The sequence below is a fragment of the Macrotis lagotis genome, chromosome 2 (genome assembly GCF_037893015.1).
Source record: "Macrotis lagotis isolate mMagLag1 chromosome 2, bilby.v1.9.chrom.fasta, whole genome shotgun sequence".
Taxonomy (NCBI): Eukaryota; Metazoa; Chordata; class Mammalia; order Peramelemorphia; family Peramelidae; genus Macrotis; species Macrotis lagotis.
Genome location: NC_133659.1, coordinates 15151908 through 15176271, shown reverse-complemented (window position 1 = coordinate 15176271; position 24364 = coordinate 15151908). Strand labels below are relative to the sequence as shown.

Below are 24364 nucleotides of genomic sequence, written 5' to 3'. Positions count from 1 at the left end.
TTGTGGCATTTGTCTGGGCCAGGGCTTTCTATTGGAATTGGAGAAACCTGACACTTTTGGGTAGAACTCGAGAAACTTTGTGAGACAAGGAAGAGCCGGTCTTCTCCAGTCCTTGGAGATCCGGCCAGTTATTAATCCTCGCCACTATCTCCTGACAAGGGCGGCGCCACTGTGGTGCCTCTGACCACAGCCTCCAAAAGTACTGATTGCGGCCTGTTCACATCTCTCATCTGGCAAGACCCTTTGTGAAACCCCAGAATTTTAGAACCTTTCGGCTTGTGCTTGAAGAACCTCCTTTGTAGACCTTGAGGCCAGTGGGGCCTTTACCCTAATGAGACCCCCACAACCTCTCAGACTGACCCCTCCTCATGGAGAGATTTTCTTGGCATTAGCCTCCTTGTTCTTGAGTCCAGGCTCTGCCCTCAACTTCATTGCCCTCAATGGACAGGTAAACCAGGTGGTCTCTTAAGAGTACCAGCCCTGTTCCTCCACTGGCCTGGCCTTCCTGGGCTGCACACACCCCCTCCTACCAACCTGGGCCAGTTGCTAACCAGCTGCCACAGATGGGGCAGGTCAGCAGCAAAGTGTTCAGGAGCTACTGAGGTGACATGTACCAGGCTGGGCAAAGGACCCCTACCCCTTTAATCACCATTTCCCCTCAGACCCAGTGACTCCAGAAATGATGGCACCCTTAAGGCTCAGACCCCGGGGGACAACCCCTACATCAGGGGAGAATGGGCAATGACAGGGAAGCCCCAGTACCCCAGAAGTCACGGTACCTGCTCAGCCACTGGTCTTGCCCCCAGCCCAGTCTCCCCCAAACACAGAGAGGCCCGATGGCTCCAGAGTTGCCATTACCCCATCTTACCCCCACCCCAGGAGCCATGACTCAAGAAGCCTCGGGAAAGAATCTTCACCCCCTCCCCCCAAGTCTTTGGCATCAGTAAGTGGCTCAGCAGGGCAGGAACAAGGCTGCCAAAGATGCCTCAGCATTGACCTTAGCGTGCTGGAGGTCTCTCCATTTGCCTGGCCAGGGGCTTTTCTCCCAGTAGGGTAAGAATTTCCAGAGGCCAGGGACAGGCTTGACCTTTCACCTGTCCACACCTCATCCCACCAGCCCCTGCTGCTTCAGGGTGTGAGCCCAAGGAAGTTTGCCCAAGTTCCAGCCCCTGGTGCTCTTTAAACTTGGCTGTTGGTTGTAGTAAAGGAAGAGGAAATCCTAAGGATGTACAGATAGTAAAGTCCATTTAAGAGTCCACGGAACTAGCATGAACAAGTTTGAATGTGAGCTCAGGAACAAAGATGCAGCTTCAGAAAATATGATTTATTATCAGTTGTATAAGATAGTTCAGGAGCTCATGAGGAATTCAAGAAATATCATTTATTGTAATAAATGTCAAGAATTATCTGCATTTGAGACCTGGACAAGCCCAGAACATGCACCTGGTCATTGTGAAAGGCTAGGGAGTGTGTTACAGAGTCATATTTAAAGAGTCTGATGGCTTATTTTTGTAATTTACGTTCCTGAAATAAAGTCCTTTTATCTAGTGGAGATGGCTTTATTTTAATGCTCAAAATCATCCTGAAGTTCTTTTTCCCTTATTTTTGGCATTGTGTTTTCTGAGGGCGGGCCTTGATGCCATGGACATATGGGATTGGGTTATTAGGGTCATGACCTCCATCTGTGGACATTAACTCTGCAGATACCTCCATTTGGAATAGTAAGAGCAGGTTTATTTAGTGGCAATTGTACATTTGAGAGGGAGCAAAAGAGAAATCTCTGGTCCACGAAGTTTTGGGGCTGGGGAAGGAGCCCTCCCTTCTTCTCCTCCTGGCAAGCGTTGGTGGATGCTTGATCTTGGTGCACATGATACATGAGGGGAATAGCAATCTATGTTGCATATTCCTTGGGGATGCTAGGGCTGGGCCAGCACACACCTTGGGAGACTTAGTGACAAATTCCAATTGAGTTATTTGCTTTGAGATGATGTAAAATGAGATGAGGTATTAAATTTTCAGCAGATTTCTTTTCCTGAACGTTGGTTAATAAGAGACTGTGTTTGCTTGTTTTTCAGGTACTTCAATAGCAGCGATAACAATCTACAGTATTGGGGTCTAGACTATCCGCCTCTTACAGCCTACCACAGCCTCTTATGCGCCTATGTGTAAGTGATTGATCCTGAGTGTTGTCCCCACAGGAGCTAGTGTTTCTAGAGATTTTAAGGGGCAAAGCGCCTCACAAATACTTTTTTTTTAGTTGTTTTTTTTTTTTTTGCAAGGCAAATAGGGTTAAGTGGCTTGCCCAAGGCCACACAGCTAGGTAATTATTAAATGTCTGAGACTGGATTTGAACCCAGGTACTCCTGACTCCAAGACCAGTGCTTTATCCACTACGCCACCTAGCCGCCCCTCACAAATACTTTCTGATTTGATCTTATAACAATCCTGGGATGCAGGTGCTATTATCCCATTTTATAAATGAGGAAGCTGAGGCAGGCTTGCCCAGGGTCACACTATCTGGGGTCGGATTTAATCCCAGGTCCTCCCAACTCACGACCCACGCCTCTGTGCACCTCTGTGGCCCTGGCTGTGTATGCTGCTCGCAACGTGTTAAGAAGGCTTTTTCACCCTTCTGCTTTGACAGAGTTTTGAAAAAGCTTTGAAAAGAGCTTTGAAAAAGTTGAAATATTTTTTAAAACCTTTCTTTGCAGTGCTGTGCAGTAGGGCAGTAGTGTGAAATAGCTCCAAGAACTCCCACCTGTCTTAAGGCTTTTTCCCTTTTCTCACTCGCTCAGCTGCAAGGCTCAGAAGCCAGACCCTCTTTTGCCATCCTGGGGACTCTTATGTGGCCTCTGCAGCAGGCAACCAGACCCAGTGTGCCACCGGCATGGACCTCCTGGAGAAGGCCCAGGTTGGGTAGTTTTTCAGGTGACAGTGCTTGAGCCTGGCAGGGAGCCCCTGTCTTCAGGTCCAGCTCCTGTTCTGCAGTGCCTCTCGGCACCAGTCTTGGGTGAACCCTGCCACCTCTGCCTGGTCCTCTGGGTGCACAGCAGGTGGGTCTGGGTCTTCTCCAGCCCTGCAGCCACTCTGCTCTGTGGTTCTGCTGGTTTCACAACTGATTGACTGGTAGCCTTGTTACCAAAGTGGCAGACTCTCAGCCTGAGCTCATATGCGCTTTGTGGACAGGGAGCCAGGAGAAGGGCGCAGGCCTAACACGTCTAGGTTTTCTCTCCTAGGGCAGAGCTCATCAATCCGGACTGGATTGCTCTCCACACATCCCGGGGCCATGAGAGTGATCAGCACAAGTTATTCATGCGCTCAACAGGTAGGAAAACTGGGGGGGGGGGGGGAGGGAGTAAGCCTTGGTAGTTATTAGTGATTCCTATTACTCCCATTTTACAGTTGAGGAACTGAAGGCAGATGGGGTGAAGTGACTTGCCCAGGGTTACGTGGTTAGTAAATGACCAAGGCTGAATTTAAATCCATCTTCCAGACTTCAGGCCCAGAACTATATTTCTTGTACTCCCCAGCTGCCAATATATCTCAGTACATTTTATTTTTCTCATTTTGGAATTTGTTAATTTCTCATTAACTGGTATTGCACTGAATAACTATTTTAGGTAGAATGGACATCCATGAGCAATTAACATTTCTTCAATTCTTCAATGCTTAGTCTCTTTATCTGAAAAGTGTTTTATAATTTTGCAAATGTGTTTCTGAGTTTGTCTAAGCAGGTAAATTTCCAAATATTTTATATTGTCTGTAGTTAATTTAAATGGTATTTCTCTTTCTATGTCTTGCTTTTGGACTTTGTTGGTCATATATGTAGAAATGCTGATGAGTTATTTGAGTTTATTTTATATCCTTCAATTTGGCTAATGTCATTCATTCTTTCAGCTTGTTTTTTAGTTGAATCCTTAGGACTCTCTAAGTATACTTTCATAACATCTACAAAGTGATTATTTTGTTTCCTTTTTGCCTATTTATTCTTTTCATTTATATATTTTTTGTCTTATTGCTGTAGCTCACATTTCTAGTAAACCATTTAATTATAGTGATGATAATGGACATCCTTTCTTCCCCCGATCTTATTGGGAAGACTTCTACTTTTATCTTCTTTATAGATAATGCTTCCTCTTGGTCTCAGATATAGTTTATCATTTTAAGAAAAGTTCCATTAAAAAATTTTTTATTATTTAAATATTTTAATTGTGTTTCCAACTACATACAGTGGTAGTTTTTTCAATCATTTTTTTTGTAAGGATTTGAGTTTTGCCATTTTCTCCCTCCTACCCCCCCATCCCTTCCCAAAGCAATCCAATATAGGCTTTACATTTATAACCGTACTAAACATAGAAGTTGAACGTGTTGTAAGAGAAGAATCAGATCTAAAAGGAAGAAAGAAGGCATTAGAAAAAAATGATAGAATACAGAAGGCAACTTTTAAAATTAACGATGATCATTTTTGGTTTCTGTTTAAACTCTTCAGTTCCTTCTCTGGATATGGAGCCATTCTCCATCCCAAACCCTAAATTGTCCCTGATTACTGCACTGATAGGGTGAGCAAGTCCATCCTAGTTGACCATCATCCTGTGTTGTTGCTAGTGTATAGAATGTTCTGCTTCTGCTCCTTTCCCTCAACCTCAGTTTGTGCAAGTTTTTCCAGGCTTAAGAAAAACTCCATTTATTTCTATGTTATGTTTTTAATATAATATAAATATAAAATGAAATGGGTGCTATTCTTTCAAAAACTTTTTCTGCATCTCTTGATGTCACTTGATTTTGTCATTTTTGTTATTGATATAGTCAGTTGTGCTTACAGTTTTCTTAATATTGAACCAACCTTGCCTTCCTAATACAAAGCCCACTTGATCACAGTGTATGATCTTTGTGATATATTACTGTCATCACCATGCAAGGCTTCAATATTCATTGAAATTTGTCTATAGGTTTTGCTTTCCCCTATTTAGGTAAAAACACAAATGATTATTTTTTCAAATAGTTTATGCCATATTGAATAGATTGGTTTTTTTAAGTGTTCAGTAGAATTCACTTGTCAATCCATCTGATCCCGAGAATTTTTTCCTACCAGAGCTCATTTATAGCTTGCTTGCTCAATTTCTTTTTCCAAGATAGGGTTATTTAGATACTTTTTTCCTCTTCTGTTAACATGAACAATTTATAGTTTTATAAATATTTATCTTTTAATTTAGATTGTCAGTTTTTCCAGCATATAATTCAGCAAATTATCTTCTTCTAATTGTTTTAATTTCATCTTCATTGGTGGTGCATTTACCTTTTTTGTTTTTGATACTGTAATTAGGATTTTTTTCTTTCTTTTTAATAACCAATTGTTTATTGATTTTTCTATTAAACCACTCAGTTTTCTTTATTAGTTCAGTGGTTTTTCTGCTTTCAATTTTATTAATCTCTCCTTTGATTTTCAGGATTTTTTTATGTTAAATTGAGGATTTTTAATTTGTTTTCTGTCTGGTTTTTGAAATGATCTACTTTTGTATTTTGTAAGCATTTAGAGAAATAAATTTTCCCCTAATTACTGCTATGTAGTTTGTTATGGCAGCATCCCATAAATTTGGTATGTTGTCTCATTGTTATTATTTTTAACAAAATTATTGATTGTTTCTGTTCTTTAACTCACTAATTTTTTAGGATGGTATTATTTAGTTTCTAATTAGTTTTTAAATATTTGTTTCAAAGACCTGTTATGAATGTAATTTTTATTGCATTGTGGTCCAAAAACAGTGCATTTAATATTTCTACTTTTCTGCATTTATTTGCAGAAATTTGTTTAATGCTTTAATATGTGGTCTGTTTTTGTGAAAGTGCCATGTGCAGCTGAAAAAAAGATAAAACTACTTTCTAGTCCCATTCAGTTTTCTTTAGAGATCTATCATATCTAATTTTTCTAAAATTGTATTCTTCTTAAAATCTTATTTATTTTATGGTTAAATTTATTTAGTTCTGAGAGGGCAACATTGGGTTCTCCAACATTGGTTTTAGTGTCTATTTCCTTTTGTAATTCGTTTAACTTTCCTTTGAGAATTTAAATGTGTTGCCATTTGATACTTATATATTTTAGTACTGATGTTCCTTCATTTTCTTTAGGCCCTTTTAGTAAGATGTAGTTTTTTCTAATTAGGGCTATTTTAGTTTTTGCTTTGTCTAAGAGCAGGATTCCACTTCTGCCTTACTTTCTTCAGCTCAGCAGAATCGGTTCTGCTCCTACTCCTTCTTTTAACTGTGTGTTTCTTTCCATTTCAAGTGTAACTTTTTTAAAAAAACCTGTTGTTGGATTCTGGTTTCTAATCTGCTTCTGTTTTGTGGGTGGGTTTCTCCCATGCATATTCTCATCTGATTTACTTCTGTTTCTCAGGACTTTCTCAAGAGTCTTTCTTTCTTCCACTGCTTCCTTTATTCCCCCTTCCTCCTAACACCCCTCTTCTCCCTTTCTTATTCCTTCTGACTTCCCTGACAGTCTGTCTCTGTTCTTCCTCCTTTGAACCACTTCAGAGGAGAGTGAGATTCCAGCCTTGCCCACCCATTCTCCTTCCTCTGTTGAAGGTCTCCTTGGGCATCTTTTATGGGAGAATATTCTCTTCCTTCTCCTAAGGCATCCCTCCTCTTTACTCTTCTATTAAAAAAAATTTTGAAATCATCATGCACTTCATATCATCTCCCATTATAGGAATGTGAACAGTTTAACCTTATAAATTCCTTATGATTTTTCTTACAAATTTATTGTTTCATACTTTTACACTTTACCTTTTATATACACATATGTTTGTATATGTGCATATGTATACACATATATACATGTTGAAAGTCAGATTTTCTATTCAGCTCTTGTCTTTTCACCAGGAATGCTCAAAGGACCTTTATTTCATTAAAAGTCTATTTTGAAGAAAGATTTTCCTCAGTTTAGCTGGGTACATGTTTTCTTTCTTTAATGTGGAAGCTGCTAAATTTTGTGTTATTCTGACTGTGGCTCTATGGTATTTAAATGGTTTCTTCCTGAATGCTTGAAGTATTTTTCTCCTTGGTGTGGGAGCTCTGGAATTTGCTTATGATATTCCTGGGAGTTTGCATCTTGGGATCGCTTTCAGGAGCTGGTTGGTGGATTCCTTGAGTTTCTAATTTTACCCTCTGCTTCTCGGCTCTCAGAGCTTGTTTTCCTTTATAATTTCTTGAAATGTGATGTATTTCTTTGATCATATTTTCAAGTTGTCCAATAATTCTTAAATTATTTCTCCTTGATCTGCTTTCCAGGTCAGTTGTTTTCCTGATGAGATGTTTCAATTTTTTCCCCCCATTCTTTTGACTTTATTGTTTCTTTATATCTCATGAAGTCATTAACTTTCACTTAACCAATTCTGATTTTTAAAGAATTATTTCTTCCATGATGTTTCGTGCCCTTCCTTCCACATTTGATCAAGTCTGCTTTATAAGGGGTTATTTTCTTTAGTAATTTTTTCTGTCTCTTTTACCAAACTGTTAGTTACTGTTTCATATTTTTCTTTCCTGGCTCTTACTTTCCTAATCTGTCCTCTTTAGCTTTTATTTGATTTTTTTTTAAGATTATTTTTTGGCTCTTTCTAGAGTTATTCTGAGAATCCTTCTTGGTCTTATTTCCAATTTGCATTTTTCTTTGAGGCTTTGCATGAAATTTTCTTCTTCTGAATTTGTGTCTTGATCTTCCCTGTCACCAGTAGTTTTTTATGGTCAGATTCTTTTTCTGAGTTTGAACTTTTTGTTAAAGTTGGGGGTGGGGGTGGAGTGGTGGGGACACCCAGGGATACTGTACTAAGCTTCAGGCTTTTTCCCCTGCCATTTTCACAGCTGGTTCTAGGGGTCTTTATGTTTTGGGTGTCCTGGGGAGAGGTGTGGTCACTGCACTCAGTCTGCACTCTGGTCTTTCCCCAGGAAGGGTCCTGTTCCCCTGAAACTCCCAGTGCTGACCATTTCTCCTCCCATTGCCCACTCAGGGCCCTTTCTCAGCACTTTCTGACCACTTGTCTGGCCCTGGGAAAGCTCTGGGCTCAGAATTCCTGATGCTTCCATGGCTGTGCCATCCCCCCCCCCAGGCCCTCCTGCCACTCTGCCGCTTCATAACTAGGTTTGAGGTGTTTGAGGCTCACCAAGTCTTCCTTTTCCTCTGCCCCTTGGCTGTTCCTGTTCCCCATGGACATGCTGTTCTTTTGAGGGATCTTTCCTGGAGGTATTTTCCTCTCTCTTGTAGGTGTGTGACAAAGGAATGCCCAGGTCCTCCTTGTTATCGAAAGGTGTTTGGTACAAATGCACTCTACAGTTGGCAGTTAGCTCCCTTTCTGACCGCTTCCTCTCTAAGCACAGTCAGCTTTGTGCTGGGCTAGGGAGTGGGCCTGGCCCTGGTAGTCCTCCCAACTACCTGGCTCAGCTCACAAGAAAGTCTCCTGATGTCCAGGCTCCCCCCGCTCTTGGAGTCTAAGGGAGGATTCCCGCTCAGTTCTGCTTGCCTCTGAGTTTAGGGATCTCTTCACTCTGCCCTGCATCTTTTCTCTTTGCAAAAGCTATCCAAAAAGCTTAATGGAAAAGTACCCCCAGTCAATCTTTGGTATCTTTATCACCAAACAGGAGCTTTGTCACCTTCTAATACTGTAGCATCTGCTCAGTCTGGTGGGCCCAGGAGGTAGACCCCAGTCCACAGAGAATGTAGCTGAAGATGACCTGAAGCCTTGGTCTCCATAGTTCTAGTGGAGGTTCATGTGCCTGTCGTGTTCTCCAGGGGGGTTGGGATGTGACAGTGGAAAGTGGCAGCGCAGATGAGTGTCATACCTTGTGGATGAGAAAAGGGAGGCTCTGGGTGCTGTGAAGTGGGGTGCTACCACTGGCTGCTCTGGCCCCAGGGGGTAGCGCTTGCCCAGACCTCCAGCTCCAGCTGCAGTCATGTCTGTGGCTCCACCCAATAGATTGACTTGTTCTTGATATGGGGGACCTTCAGAGATGTTTTATGATTTCCTCTGGTCATATGTTCCATTTCCTATGGGATACGCTGCTGGCATTCATCTGCCATGCCAGAATTGAGGGAGAAGACAAGGAGGTCATTTTCCCTTCTGTTCTCTCCAGATACTTTTTAAGGACTTTGGAGGAAGATGGTTGCCTCCCTTTGGGTCCTTCTGTCTGTCTGTCTGTGGGATCATTCAGGAAAGCAGGAGAAAGGCATCCATGAAGGGGAGTGCCCATCAGGAATGGGCAGGAAGCTGTTGGCATGCCTCCCCGGGGGATGATGCTGGACAGGACTTAGGGTAGAAGGATGGAGGAGGGGGTTATGGACGGTAGACCCCAAATACTCATGGACTGTTCATCTTTTGTCTTTCAGTTTTTATCGCTGATTCAATGATTTATATCCCTGCAGTTGTTTTATACTGTTGTTATTTAAAAGAAACTTCAACCAAAAGGAAGGCAAGTATCAAAATACTTTATTTCACATTTATTTTCCTGTGAAAATAATTTCCTTGTTAGCTTAAAAATGAACGAAGCTGAAAAACAAAAAACGGTTCATGCCCCTGTCTTCTGTTAGAAAACCTTCACTCGGGAGCAGCTAGGTGACGTGGTGGATAGAGCACCAGCCTTGGAGTCAGGAGGACCTGAGTTCAAATACAGCCTCAGACTCTTAATAATTACTTAGATGTGTGGCCTTGGACAAGTTACTCTTAGCCTTGTAAAAACGAAACAAAACACAAAAAGAAAACCTCTCATCTTTCAGCAAATATTTTAATGCCCTCAAGAACAATAGCAAGATGAGCTGCATTTTGGAGGAGAAAGGAGCCTTCATCCCCAGGCCAGCCGGCCCTGAGTCTCCCTTGTCCACCACCCTTTGCCAGGCCACTCATCCCAAGTGCCAGCCCTTCCCTGCAGGACAGCCCATCTCCAGGGCACTTGGGCAGAAACAGCACAGTTTATGGACCTACCTGTTTCTTTTGGTCCTAGACTTACTTTTACCAGGCCATTTTTCTCTTTAGATTGCCTCAGCCTTTTGCACATTGCTGTACCCGGGGCTTCTTCTGATCGACTATGGACATTTTCAGTATCCTTTACAGACCTAGCAGGGAAATTTCTTGGTGCTTCTCTGAATTGTGGAGTGGGGTGCACCTGGGAATCGGTGGTCAGCTGCTGAGCCAGTGGTCTTTGTGGGGCTCCCCAAGCTGCAGAATGAGGTAGATGCCTGACTTTGCTGCTACTCCACTTTGGGGCTCAAGAAAAACCCACAAACAACCTGACAGCATCTCTTCAGACTCTCTGGACTATTTGTCACTGGGCTAAAACCAGAGAGGGCACCTGGGTGACTCACCAGTCCTGGAGTTGGGAGGACCTGAGTTCAAATCCAGCATCAGATACGTGACTCTTACTAGCTGTGTGACCCTAAGCAAGTCACTTCACCCCACTGCCTCACATCCAGGGCCTCTCCAGTCATCCGATCCATCTCTGACATTGGACCCAGATGGCTGTAGGGGAGAAAACGAGGCTGGGGACTTTGCACAACTTCTCCCTCCCCCCATTCAATTCCTATTCATGTGCTCACTCAAACCAAAAACAGCAGAAAGTCAAGATAACTCCTTTGGCCCAGCCAGGCTTGCCATCGCTCCTTGTCTGACTATCTTCTTGCCAGCCTCCAACTGCCCTGGCCAGCCATTCTACCCTATCTACCCTGGGATCAGATGCACTCTGCCATTTCCCAGTCGGGTCCCTCATCTGCATCATCCCTATTCCATAGCCAGTGACTTCCATGTATCTAGAGTTACCTTCTTCATCTGTCTCAAAGAAAAACCATAATGCACAGCTACTTGATTTCTTAATTAACAGCTTTTCCTTTTGAAGCTAATCTGTTTCAGTTGTAATTATTAATCTGCATATCTGCCAGAGGACATGCAAAAGATTCTCAGTTCTGTTGTTGGGTTTCTCCCTTTCTCTGGGGGGGGTCTGCCTTCTTGCTCCGGCTTGGCAGGTAAGGACTCTGCACCCATTCATTTGATTTAAACATTTATAAGATGCCTGAAATAACAATAAGAATACTGAATTGGGGGGGCAGCAGGCACATTTTAATGAAAGCATCCCCTGATTTTAGAGTTTAGCATCAGGTAGGGAATCTAACCTTGTGCCCTGAGAAGAGGAGATTCCAGGACTGGAGACTGTGAGCAGGGAGTGGTTTGTAAAGAGCCAGTGTTGGAGTGGGGCTTGGAGTGATGAGTAGGTATTGAGAGTCCTGCGCCCCTGTTGTCCAGGCAGAATTCTTGCCTGATGGAGACCCTGACTGTCTGTTGAGGGCAGCAATGGGAAAGGGGAGAGGTACAGTCTTCCAAGAAGCTGAGCCAGAAGGAGAGGAGGTAGAAAGGTCTTCACTCCAGCTCTGTTCCCTACTACCTTTGTAGAACCCCCCCCCCATTCCATGGTTGACAAACTGGCACTGATTCCTAGCAAACCAAGAAGGATGTAGAGGGAACACCAGAGAGGAATGGAATAGCCTCCTAGTGGATAGCTCCCAGAGCCTCTCAGAGGGTTCCAAACTGCCTGGGGGCTATACTCTGCCTCCCAACGCCCCCCTCCTTGATGTAAGATCAGAGAAGAGAATGTCCTCAGATGGGCCCAGCACATCGTGGGGACCCCCTCGCTTCCTTTCTGCCCCCCCTTCACTTGTCCCCCTCTTTGTGCCTTCTTGGCCCTGCCATCATGGCTCAGGATTCTGGCAGAGTAAGCTCTGCCTGTTCCAGGTGGGCTCGTAGGGCTCCCTGGCAATGCTCTCACTTACCAGTACATGGAGTCAGTGATAAAGGCTTCAGCTCCTCTGCCAAGTGCTAAGGTTACTGGTACAGAAGCAAAGACAGTCCTTGCCTGCCTTCAGGGAGCTTATGATCTGGCTGGGGGGATGACCCCTATGTGTGGGCACTGCCCAGGGATGAGTGGCTATGAGGGGAGGGATAAGGAAATAGACTGACACTGTTCAAGGAAACTGGCAGACTGATTCCAGAGTTGGAGTGGATGGCAAGGGCAGCATGGATGGAGAGGTTGGCAAGAAGATCGGGGGTGATGGGACCCAGAGAGTCCACCTCCCTTTAGGGTCCCAGGAGGGAAGCATTCAAAGCTTGGCCTCCACCTCAACCTGTCCCCCTCATTTTATAGATAAAACACATTTGGGGCAGAAAAGGGCTATAAGATACAATGTATTTTGATTATGACAATTTGGAAGTGTTTTAATGCAGTAGTTTTGTTGCTGTTCATTAAACACAAATGTTAGTTTGTCCTGGTTTGTGGCCTTGTAGGAGAAATCATGGTTTCTTTATACTTGAAAGTGTGCCTGTTTGCTTCAGTTTTTTTGGTTTTTAAGATTTTAATGTATTTAATGTTCATTGATACAGTTGACACATTGCTTTTATCTGAAGGAAAAAATTCAGTTTATCAATTGTAGATCTTTTAATCCTATACAAATCATGTGCTGTAGCTCTGTTTTATAGATTATACTAAAGTTTTTATTTTTTAAATGGTTACTATTACACTTTAATGATTAATTTCTGCTTTTAAAGAATACTTTTTAAGAGCATTTTATCACATCTGAGCTTGTTGGCCTCTTGTGGGTCTTTTCCTTAATATAGAAACATATATAATTGTGTGAGTCTCGGCTTGACTTTGTGGGCTGTTCTCGGCCTGTCTCATGACTGGGACATCCTCGGGTCCTTGGCATTCTGCCTGGCCCTCAATTATAAACAGATGGAACTTTATCATGCCTTGCCATTCTTTTGCTTTTTGCTAGGCAGATGCTTGAAGAAGGGTCTGAAAGGAAAGGGGTGAGTACGTTGAAAGGGCCCCGGTACTGTGTTGACTGGTCCCAGGGGAAGCCTCCAGAGTTCCCCGGATCCTCCTCCCACGACTCCATTGATGGAGCCAGTGTCTGTTCTCAAAGCTTGATCATCAGTGTTTCTAAAGCCAGCTGAAGTCTGATGGGTTTGATGCGGTCATTCCCTGCTTAGACCATTCTGGTGGCTTCCTCTACACTCTGGGTCCAGCAGGGAGCCCTTTGGGAGGTAGCAGCCCCCTTCCCACCTCAGCAGGCACAGGCACAGGCACATACAAATAGACACAAACGCTCTTTCTGCTGACCCCCAGGCATGACCATCCTTCATCCCGTGATCGTCCTTGCTGTATGCTCTCTCTCGCTGCCTCCTCCTGTCCTTCCCAGTTTTCTTCATGCCCAGCTCAAGTCCCATGTTCTGCAGGAACCTCTCCCAGTCTGGCTCAGTCACGGGCCTTCCCCTGATAGCAGTTTCCATTTTTCCTGCCCGTGGCTTGGATATCTTCAGACTGGGAGCTCTGTGAGGGCCAGGCCTGTTTTCCTCAGGTCCCCAGAGCCGAGCCCACCATGGGCTCCTGACCTGTGTTTGTGGGCTGATCGAGCCCGTTGTCCAGGCAGAATCCTTGGCTAATGGAGACCCTGGATTGTCTCGTTCACCTTGAAGAGACTACAAAGTCTACAATCTTGTTTAAAACAGGGTCCCAGAGCCCTTGCCCTGGAAGCTGCCCCAGGCAACCTAGTCTGGCCCCCTGCTCTATAGCAGTCACTTTGACGGCCCCCCAGCAGCTTGTGTGGCCTCTCCTTGGCCGCTTCCATCATCCAGGTGGTCCAGACTCCCCAGGAAGCTCCCTCCTTTCTCATCCCTGGGTGTTGGTCATTCCTTGTAGAGAGTGCCAGTCTGACACTACCAAGGTTCTCTCCATCCTCATTTGGGCTTTTGGTTCTCCACAAAACACCTCATTTCTCTTTGCTCTGACACCTTTCTGGTATTTTCAGATCTCTTCTCTCTTTACTTAGATCTGCATTCTTTTGTCCAGTTAAGCATCCCTTCAGTTTTTTGTCCAGTGACATTGATTCTAGAAGTCTCTTCCTTGTAACAGAAGGCTCCCTCTCCTTCCCATCCAGTCCTTGATGGACTTTGTATGCCCTGGCTATGCCATGGGGCCAGATTGCATCTGGACCAGTCCTGTCTGGAGCCTCCTCTTGTCCCATCCCCATAGAGCGCTCAGACATCTGTCTGTCTATCGATCCTCTGACACGTGCCTACCTGCCTTGGGCTTCCATATCTGATTGTGCAAAGGTTTGCGTCATACACTTCCAAGGCCCTCCTTGGTTTCACCAGCAGGCTTTTTCCTGGGTTTTAACAAATGCTGAGTGACCTCCTGCTGCTGCTGTGATTCTTCCTTCTCCTTTCCTCTAGTGCACTCACTTAACTAGCCACCCAGTCTTTGTCCATGCCCCATGGGGGTTTCTCTTCATCTGCCAGTTTATCATCCAGGTGTCAGACTTGGGCCCGGTTCTGGCTCCTTCTAGCTTTTAACCAGTTACATCCTGTGGCCATGGTTTCTAAACTGAGTTTGTAGAAGATGAATCAGAATGATGAGCAGGGCACCCAGAGCCAAGCCGTGGGGGGGGGGGGGCTGGGGTTGGGGAATAAGCACTGACTAGGGACCAACTGACCACTGGATAGTATGTGAAGCCCTTTACAGCTACGTCAAATGTGACAGTGGAAGGGGAGATGCGTGGGTGCCCCCATCCAATGGCCTTCATCTTAGGAAAGGTAGAGGGGACATCACCTTCTGCCTGTGTGGTTGGGAGCTGGAGGAGAGGGACATGGAGCACATGTTACAGAGAATGAGAGGGAAACAAAAGAGAATTTCTGAGAAGCACTGAGGACCCTCAGGATGCCTGCAGAGAGAAGAGGAAGAATCATCTCTGACATCCAGGGGATATGGGGGTCACATCATCTCTTAATTTGGAGGCCTTTCCTTGTGTCTGCCCAACCCTTCCCTTTTTAGCATGTGCAGGTAGATAGAGGTAGAAAGGATGTTGCTCCCAAAACAAAGACTGGCTGCTCCCTACATTCATCCTATCGTACCTGTTTGGGGAGCCGAATGCTGGCATTGGCCTCCATGCAGGTTTCTCTGGATCGGGAGTTTCTGCTCCCCTCCCCTTCCCATGAGCTGGGCTCTTTCCCTGATGTTTCCATCACAGATTCTAGCTATGAAGCCCCCCTTTACAAGAGTGAGTTGAAATGTTCTGAGGCCCCAGGTGCTTGTTCCTGCCCTTCCCAAGCTGGGGAGCCTTGCATTCACGGTGGCTCTTCTTTGCCTAGTATCCAGTTTTCTTGTTAGCGCAGGGCCTTTCTCTTCCCCATACATTCCCAAGAGAAGAAGAGAACTCCAGGAAGAGAACGCCCTGGATTTCAAGGCATTGTCTGATGGATGATGGAGTGTGAGAGGTAGTGCACCTAGTCTAGTGGCTCAGGTCCCCCCTTGAGCCCTGCTGGCTCAAGGCCCTGCTCTGAGACCAGAAGCTGCAGGGAGACTGACCAGTGATGGGGGAGAGTATCCCCCCCAGAAGGGAGGCCTCCTGAATCAGTTCAAGTGCAGGGCCTTATTTGAATCCATTTGATAAATTGTTTATGATTGGTCATGCTGTTATTTCTTCTTGCTGCAATTGGTTAAATGTTAGCCAGGATAGAAATGCCCTTCAGCTTAGGACTTGAAGAAATCGCATGTTCATCAGATGGGGAAGTTTTTGCTTTTATTGTAGATGGAGGTTCCCCCCACCCCTGAAGCTTCCCCACCTATCAGAACAATGTTGATTCAGTCTTCTCCCCACCATGTTCATTTCCCATTGACTTTGGATGAGAAGCCGACTGGGGAAGGAGCAGGAAGGTGACTCCCTCTTGGAGTCACCCCCACGCTCCACCCGCTTGTCGTTTCCCCCAGGTTGGTGCTGCTGGTTCGCCTGGTCGCCACGGTGGCTGCCGCCTTTGCTCTCTGCTGGCTGCCCTTCTTGACCCAAGTGGAACAGACCCTGCAAGTGCTAAGGAGACTCTTCCCAGTTGGCCGGGGACTCTTTGAGGCATGTTGACGGACCTCCCTTCCACCCTCCCCCCGCCCCGACCTTTAGGGGCAGCCCGGCCGGTAACTCGAGCCAGCCCACTGCCCGCACTCTCTGCCAGGGGCTTAATCCTGGATCTGACCCTGAGCTTGGCTGGCATCTTCCAGGCCGGTCTCTGCAGAGGGGATGTGCAGGCCATCATCAGATCCATGTTTCAGGCCCGCATTTTTCCACTGAAATGCATTCCATAGTAAATGATGGTGTCAGAAGACGCGGCTATAAAGTTCACAGCTCCTGGGGGGGGCCTCCTTTTTCTCCCTTCACTCTGAGGAACACTTAAGGAACAGTTTTATGGACACAACATTTTCCTGGACACTTTGACCTTTAATGCCAGTTTTATCACACTTTGTTGACGTGATATCATAAATATAGTTGTAAGTTCACATCAGGAATTAGATGACACCAAAAACTCCCCCCCAATAAAAAGGCTTTTAAGTGAAGTGAAGCCGGGCCAGTCCCAAGGCTAAGACCCCATGTCCTCCAAGCAGGGCCACTGATCCTGAAAATCTGCAGAAAAAGTGAATGCAATGCTATTTAAAGGTCAAAGTAGGATGTTCCAAGTTTTTAGAAAAATAGTTTTATCATATTTTATGAATCTGCAGAAATATATCATGAATCTGACCAGTATCTTCAGGGCTCCCAAGAAGGTGGGAGTTTGAATGGACACATAGTTTGTATGTTATTTTTGCCTCTGATTGGCTCACACACATTTGATGTGATTTCCCTGGATATTTGTTTAAATAAATGAGAGGACCCTGCCAACAGAGCCCACTGAGGGAAGGCTTGTGCACCCCTCTCACGGTCTCCGTTAGCCGCCACTGCCAGGCTCCCCTGGCCCTCTAATCCTTGCTCAGCAAGGAGGCCATCTCGCAAGCCGTGCAGGCTGGGGGGAGGTCGGCGCGCTTGTTGGGGCAGTCTTGATGGTGGCTTCCACAGCTGTGCCAGAGCAGCTGGGCAGAGGGTGGGTTTCAGGAGCAGGAGAGCTGGGTTACAAATTTAATTTTGAAAGTGATCCTAGCACAACTGCTAATGTCTTTATAAACTTCTTGATTTATTAGTGGCTAACTCAGTCACGCTAGCTACAAATTCCGTTATTTTCAGTAAATTCAGGTGTATGATAAGAGGATGTTGGGAAAAATAGTTTTTTTAGACTATTTTCAAAGAAAATGATTTAAAGTATTATATTTTAAAATTCTTGGTGGTATCAACTGCCTTGGGAGGCAGTGCAAGAAATTCTTGGCTATTTTAGGCACATTCTTTCCTAAACTTTCATTAAAAACTATCCCTCAAAAGTCTGGACAAATTGTCCCCTCCTCTCCCTTATCTTAGAATAGAATATATATGGAAGATTGGGCTTTATTAATTTTTTAAAATTCTTTTAAATATAATAAAATCTAATATGAATATTTTTCTTTTTAAAGGACAAAGTTGCCAATTTTTGGTGTAGTCTCAATGTCCTTCTGAAGATAAAGGAAATTCTCTCCCCTCAGACCCAGTTGATGTTCAGGTAGGAGTGCTTTCAGCAATTGTCTCTAAGAGTCCTAGCGTCCTCAGGACAGAAGGTGACTTCTTCCAACAGCGTTGGGTGTATTTCTGAAATGGACTAAAAGAGAAAGAAAAAGGCCATGGGTCCGAGCACACCTTCTGATGGTGTCTGATAGAGTGAGGTTGTCACCCGGCATCCTGAACGGCCAGCTCTGGCTGTGCGGACGACCTCATTGCTGGCCCTGCTCTTGAAGACCTCGTGTCCCTTCTAACTTGGGACCGCTGAAGGCTGGGATAAGCAGGGGGATTGGATATTGATTATGAGGACCACGGGAGCAGGGGGGAGTGGGGGGTAATAATGATGATGACCCCAGCAGTGGGGGGAGTGGGGGATTGGATCATGATGATGGTGGTGGTGATGACCACAGCAGCAATCTGCCTCCCTTTCTGCAGCACCTGGCGAGCCCTCTAGAGTGACCACCTCCCCAGCTCCTCCCAGCTCCCTCGCAGCTAGGTGCTGCTTTTATTTACATTTGACAGTTAAGGAGACAAGGTGACTGGGCCAGAGTCTGGTGTGGAGGAAGAGTCTGAGGCCAGATTTGAACTTGGGTCTTGCTGCTTGCAGCCCAGCCTTCTTTCCCTGTCCCCTCTAGCTGCCTCTGTCACTGTTGTCCCCATGATGTCCACAATCTACAGACTCCTCTGGCCCTCATTTTAAATGTTTGTTAAGTTGAAAAATACATAATAAAACTTAAATGCAGCTTTTCTGGAGTGCAGCACCCAGAGGTGGGGATGACATCCAACACCAGGTTGAGCCAGGGGAAGAGTCCATTATGGCCATCAGTATATAGAGCCAGAATAAAGATGGGGCTGTGGGCAGGAGGCTGACCCACATGGAGGGACCAGAGGTTGAGGACAGGGGGTGCCCTTGGGGGTTTGGAGCTTCCACTGACACAAGTCCCCAACTCTTTCAGCTTTGCTTTGACCCTTCTGAGCCTGCTCCCTACCTGTGTCAAGCTGACCCTGCAGCCCAGTCTCCAAGGCTTCAAGTACGCACTGGTATGTGGGGCCCCCTCCTCTTGCCTGCACCCACCAGGCTTTGTTCAGCAAGGGAGACTTCTTGGGCCACTTTGGAAGGCCTCAGGGTCCTCCTGGGGGTCCTGCCTCGCTTCTGGCAGTGTTTCTCCTTGAAGAAAAAGAGAAGGTATCTTATGGGAACAGTGCAGCCTAGTGGGGATGGACAGAAACTGCAGTGTGGGGAGAGTGATCACTGCCAGACCAGTCTGGGTCACTAGAAGCTAGGGGCTGCCCCCCCCCCATTATTTCTGGGGATTTGTTTTAATTATTGTCTCTAGACAGGGCTGGTCTCTCAGTCAAGGAGGGGTCTAACAATGGGGGTGCTTTAGCAAATTCTTTTCAGGGTTCATGTAATAATGAAGTTCTTTTTAATAGTGTGTCCAAAGGTAAAAACTGAATGTAATGTATTAAATGTAATAATGAGTGTAATAGTTCTGTCTTGTGAAAACAAGGTGCTAAACAAGGAAATGTTAGAAAATGTTGTTATAGGGGTGTTGAATCATAGTGTAATCCTTCCCTGGTTAGGTGTTTTGTTATTCAGTTGTTTTTCAGTCATGTTGGGGGTTTTCCAAGCAAAGATCCTAGAGCGGTTGCTATTTCCTTCTCCAATTCATTTTACAGATGAGGCAGATAAAAGTTAAGTTACTTACCCAAGGTCACACCCTTAGGAAGTGTCTGAGGTCATATTTGAACTCAGGTCTTCCTGACTCCATCTCGGCTCTCCATCCACTGAATTGCCACCCATCTGCCCATTTGAGCTCTGAAAAGCCCTTCCACCTGCCCTTTTGAGTAACTTCTGTTTTCTAGTCCTAATTAAACTGTGTTGTGAACCCCTAAATCTTCCCTACTGAACACTCCAAAAGCCTCTAAAATTGTCACCATCCCCTCTTACTCCAGGGATGCTTTACAGTTCTCACTATAATCATTGACATATTTATTATTTTTAAGTAAATTTTATTCACTAGTTTGAGTACATAAAATCTGGTAAATTTTTAAAATGTCTCTGGGTGATGCCTAGTACAGAAAATTTTTGAAAATAAAAATTTATGTCCTGAAAATGCTTTCTTCAAAATCTTAAACTTTTTAAGAAATTTTCTTTACCTTGGGGAACCAAATTATGAATTTAAACATCTTTACTCAGTTTGCAATACATTTTTTGACTTAAGCTAGATTTGAAAAATTCTATTGTTATTTTGACATTTTTACTCAATATTTTTCATTTTGAAATTTCTACATTGTAAATGGAAGGTGAAGTTGATTCTTTCCAAGACAGTTTTGCTTATTAAACAAATACATTGTAAATAGTTCTGGGTAGCTTTTTAATAAGAATGTTACTTATAAGGATTTAGTGCCAATGATAGAATTGATCTAATTGTCATACCAAAGAAATCATACCTAGATTACTATGTAAATTTTGTATGGATTTTATGTCCCATTTTCTGTTTTTCCTCCTGTAAAGGTTAGCTGTGCTTTGTCATTCTTCCTATTCTCCTACCATGTGCATGAAAAATCCATCCTTTTGGTTTCATTGTAAGTAAAATCCTGTTTCATATAATAAGTCTATGTTTTATTGATAGGAATGTCTAGGATAATTTGCCCATCTGCATGCATTATAAATAGAGTAAACAGAATACGTGATCAGGGCCTGACAAATGTGTGTAGAGTGGTGTGAGCCATGGGGGGGGGGGGCTCCTGGGGTTCTAGGTTTATCCAACTCCAGAAGGGGCAGTGGGCTGCCCTTGGGTGTGCATACAGTCTGCCACCCCGGTGCAGCCCACGGGGCCTGTTCCAAGGCTGGGTTTGAGCATCTCCAGAACAGGGAGGCCCCAGGGGCTGAGAGCCAGTGATGAGGGAGGGGGAAGAAAAGGCTTGTTCACTCATGGATCAAAATGTGAGCTTCGAAGGTAAAAATCTGGCAGGTGAGGGAAGGTAAACCTGATGGGGTCTGCTGGAGCTGGCTCAGAGAGAATGTAGGTGGGTGAACGTGATAGGTTTCCGGTCAGGGCTTAGCTTACTGTAGTGTTGCTTGTCTAGACAAGAAATTATGGAGAAAATGGGAACAAAGCAGGTGAAGACATTCAAGTGCATCGCCCACCCAGGCAGCTCCTCCCCACCTAGCGCCCCCATCCACCCTGTAGTCTTCCCAGGCCTGTGCTGGGGAGGCGAGGGAATTTAGAAGCTGGTGTGTGTGTGTGTGTGTGTGTGTGTGTGTGTGTGTGTGTGTGTGTGTCTGTGTGTGTCTGTGTGTGTCTGTGTGTGTCTGTGTGTGTGGTAAAGGGCTCCTTCACCACCTGAGGAGACCAGACACTTTCTGCAGAGCTGGGATCTTCCTTATTTGGATTGTTAGAGAAAAGGAAAAGTGGCAGTTAGGTCCCTAGACAAGTTTTGGTCTCTCAGTCCAATAGGAAAAAGTCAAGTGGGTAAAATATTTTTACATTGTCTTAAAAGCAAAAGTTGAAATTTTAATTCTTTTTCTTTCTCATTTTAGACCAGTTTGCTTAATTCTAAATGAAGTTCCTTTTATGTCGATATGGTTTTTACTTGTATCAACTTTTAGGTGAGTCAAACGTCCTTTGTGTAAAACCCTTCATCCTTCCTCGAAGGTGCACCTGCCAAGGCTCACGCTCGTTTTCCTCCCCAGCATGCTCCCTCTCCTTCTGAAAGACCAGCTGGCCCTGGCCTCAGTGGAGACCACAATGGGATTCTCCCTAGCCTGTGCTGCTTCCTTTTCAATATTTGAAAACCTTTCAGAAGATGAACTTCAATTGAAGCCCTTTTCCACATGGGTTAAGAGGTACATCCCTGGTTTCAAGGTTCCTGCTAAGATGCTAAAAGCTTGGGTAAGTCACTTCATTGCCAAGGTATGCTCTCTTGTAGATGCCCGGGCTCCACATGTGGGGCTGAGGTGTGGGCATGTCACCTGGGATGTTGGTCATATTATTGTTGGAATTCTAGGTGGTTGATGGAGAGTTGAGGAGACCAGAAGGTTAAGGGAAGGCACGTTGGGGCTTTCTGGCTCTAAGCACAGAGGGACCACACAAAATAGTCTTTTGGCAGATGCATTTTATAGTTTTCCTTATCACAAATTAAAGCTTAAAGTAAGGGCATTATATAATGTACTGTAACATTGCATAATATAAAAAATATTGGCACCACCTAAATCACCTAACCAAGCAGATAATGCCATGAATTCATTTGACAGTTGTCATTCTGTGCGGGGGAGGGACGCATCCACAGATGAATGAGGAGCTGCCCTTATTGAGTTCACATCCACTAAGGCTGAAGAACTCAAGGTCTTTTAACCCTGTTCTTGGCCATGAGCTCATGCCCCCCTCCCAAGAGACCTTTCTGCCCCAGGTGCAGTCAATAAGCCACTAAGAATGCCACATAAGGTCCAGAAGGCAAAGCACTGGAGGTCTAGGGACGCTTCCTCTTGTTAAGGGTTTTTTTTGGGGGGTGGGGGGAGGGCCCTCGCTGTACATGTTCTTCATGGCCCTGATGAGAGGGTAGGGGAAAGGGGTCAGCCACTGATTGTGGCATAGACACCCCACCACAGGGCTACACTGCAGCCTCTAAACAGGAGGCACTGACCTGGTTCCCCCAAGAAGCTCTTCTGTTCCAGAAGAGGCTGCACAATCTCACTGGCTGTGCACTGACAGCCCATTTATAGAATGTGAAGCTTTCGTCTTGGCTTCTCCCCTCAAGAAGTCTCAAAAGCAGCTTACTTCCTGGGGTCCCTGGGTCTGCTGGAGCTTCTCCATGCTCTGCAGACTGTTGTCAAGAAGGGGCAGTGTGGCTGTGGGTGTGGGTGAAGGAGGTGTGCCAACAGTGACATCTAGATAAGAACTGCCTTTTGTCCCAAACTTCTTCCTTCCAAGGGGGCGATGTTACTGCTCCATCTGTCTTTACACTGTCTCCCACTCACGACTGTTTCTTATTACAGTTTCTAGTCTCCATGACGATGATGAGCCTTCTGACCCTCATGAGCATCACCCTGGAGCCTCCACACAAACTGCCGGACCTCTTTCCTGTGTTGGTGTGTCTTGTTTCCTGTCTGCACTTTCTCCTTTTCTTGATCTACTTCAATATTATAATTCTCTGGGACCATAAAAATGGAAAAAACCAGAAAAAAATCAACTAATTGTCCTCAAAAAAGCAGCAGAACCAGATATTTTTTTAAAATGTGACTTGCTAAAATTTCATTAACTTGTGCTATACAAAAGTGAGATTCTGTTGAGAATCATGTATTTTGGAAGCCGAGGGCTAGCATGGCTGGGAGGAGAAGGGTTGAATTCAAGAGGCCATCTCCACCATGGACTTTGACCAAGGGACCATATGGGGACCAAAGTACAATCGAGATTCTTCTTTCTTAGCCATGGTGAAGTTGGATTTCATAAGTATGGATAGTGAGAAAGGGGAATGTTAGGATTCCTTAAGGGAAGTTTCCTAAATTGTTGTGCTTTGGGGTTGCTTTCATGTACCCTGGAGTGTGATGGTAATGAGGCCTTCTCTTTTTCAAGAGAACACCCTTCAGGAGTTATGGCTGTCCCAAAAGAGCATTTACGGACTTTTCCTCAAATTTATTTGGTTTCATCAAGTTAGTGATTTTTAAATAATCTTGGAAAATCAAATAATGGGTGATTTAAAAAAAAAAGCAAACAATATAAAATTATTTGAAATTTAATGGTTCCTAAGCACCTTCTCCAATTTGGAGATGTGTGTGTGTGTGTGTGTGTGTGTGTGTGTGTGTGTGTGTGTGTGTGTAATGGGCATACAATTATTTTTACAAGACTGAAAGACTACCTCAAGTGCCAATTTTACTTTTTGCACCTAGAAATTAATTTTTTCCCATTTAAATCCAAGCTCCCATATTTGAATTTCTTGTGGGTCTTGCCTCTCCTTCATGGTCTCCCCCCCTTCTGGGGTTCTGCAGTTTCCCTAAGTGGCCAGCCCCAGTATTTCATGTCTCTGGTTCCTTTGCTCTTGAGACCCAAGGAAGATTGCCAAAGCTCCTCCAGTGATAACTGGGCCTCAGTCTCATGTTAGTTAGCATGACACCTTCCTAAGGTCAGGGGAATCTTCCCTTGCCCAAGCCCATTCCTTCCAAGCAATCATGGTAGAAATGTTGTGTTCTGTGTCTTAACCTCTGCTGTTGTTTCTTTTTGTACCTTGTGGTGAAAAATAAAGCCAATCATGTCCCTGACAATATTTTGTGTTAGTAAAATGCTTATGGGTCCATCCCCTCCATGGCAGTTTCAAGGGGGGCTCTGGAGCATGGCCAGCTAAGAGAAGACTTGGATGACTCGTCTGTGGGGGGCAGGGGGGTGAAACCTGGGGAGGGGTTCAAGTCAGAAATCATGAAGTGATTCTGTCTCTGAGCAAACGCAAAGACTCGCAGGGCATCAGCACAGAGGAGCAGCCTTGAGTCCTTGCCGCCTCAGCAGGATCCCGGCTCCCCTTCCCACGGCCACCATCCGTAATCACTGCGCCCCATGTCAACTGCATGGCCGGCTGGCAGAGCCCAGCGGGGACGGGGTTAGCTCCCTGATTGTATTTAATGCATGAAAGGGAGTGGAACAGGATTCCTGAAACAGTGATTCAGGTTTTATTTGTAACTGGGCCAATAGAAACTGGAATAGAATAGACTTAATGACGAGCAAGTCAAAAACAGATGCCTCTCAGAAAGTTTTCTGCCTCTCTGCTATCAATTCTTTAACACTGTCTGAAAGAGGAAGCACAAAGATTTTTACTTGTGAAAACTGAAAAAGTGCTGCGACGACCCGACCAAGCAGAAAGATTCCACTCTCCATGTCTCTACACAATTGTTAAGCT

General features: G+C 44.9%; 1 protein-coding gene and 1 long non-coding RNA gene across 5 annotated transcripts in view; one reads left to right on the top strand and one right to left on the bottom strand.

Moving 5' to 3' along the window:
• ALG6 (ALG6 alpha-1,3-glucosyltransferase) overlaps nucleotides 1-23753 on the top strand; it is a 47042-nt gene extending 23289 nt beyond the window's left edge. For all 4 annotated transcript variants that reach the window (XM_074221264.1, XM_074221261.1, XM_074221263.1 and 1 more), the window contains 12 exons: nucleotides 2076-2165; nucleotides 3237-3325; nucleotides 9377-9459; nucleotides 10020-10084; nucleotides 12651-12836; nucleotides 15796-15931; nucleotides 17392-17477; nucleotides 18430-18514; nucleotides 19992-20062; nucleotides 21021-21089; nucleotides 21174-21372; nucleotides 22476-23753. In XM_074221264.1, coding sequence (XP_074077365.1) covers nucleotides 2076-2165; nucleotides 3237-3325; nucleotides 9377-9459; nucleotides 10020-10084; nucleotides 12651-12836; nucleotides 15796-15931; nucleotides 17392-17477; nucleotides 18430-18514; nucleotides 19992-20062; nucleotides 21021-21089; nucleotides 21174-21372; nucleotides 22476-22673 — 1357 coding nt within the window. In that variant the 3' untranslated portion in view covers nucleotides 22674-23753. The remainder of the gene's footprint in view (nucleotides 1-2075; nucleotides 2166-3236; nucleotides 3326-9376; nucleotides 9460-10019; nucleotides 10085-12650; nucleotides 12837-15795; nucleotides 15932-17391; nucleotides 17478-18429; nucleotides 18515-19991; nucleotides 20063-21020; nucleotides 21090-21173; nucleotides 21373-22475) is intronic.
• LOC141512381 (uncharacterized) lies at nucleotides 16900-22668 on the bottom strand. Its single transcript, XR_012475469.1, has 3 exons — nucleotides 22124-22668; nucleotides 18463-18641; nucleotides 16900-17573 (listed from the first exon to the last, which is right to left on the bottom strand). It is a non-coding gene; the product is annotated as an uncharacterized LOC141512381 (long non-coding RNA).
• Nucleotides 23754-24364: the final 611 nt, after the last annotated feature.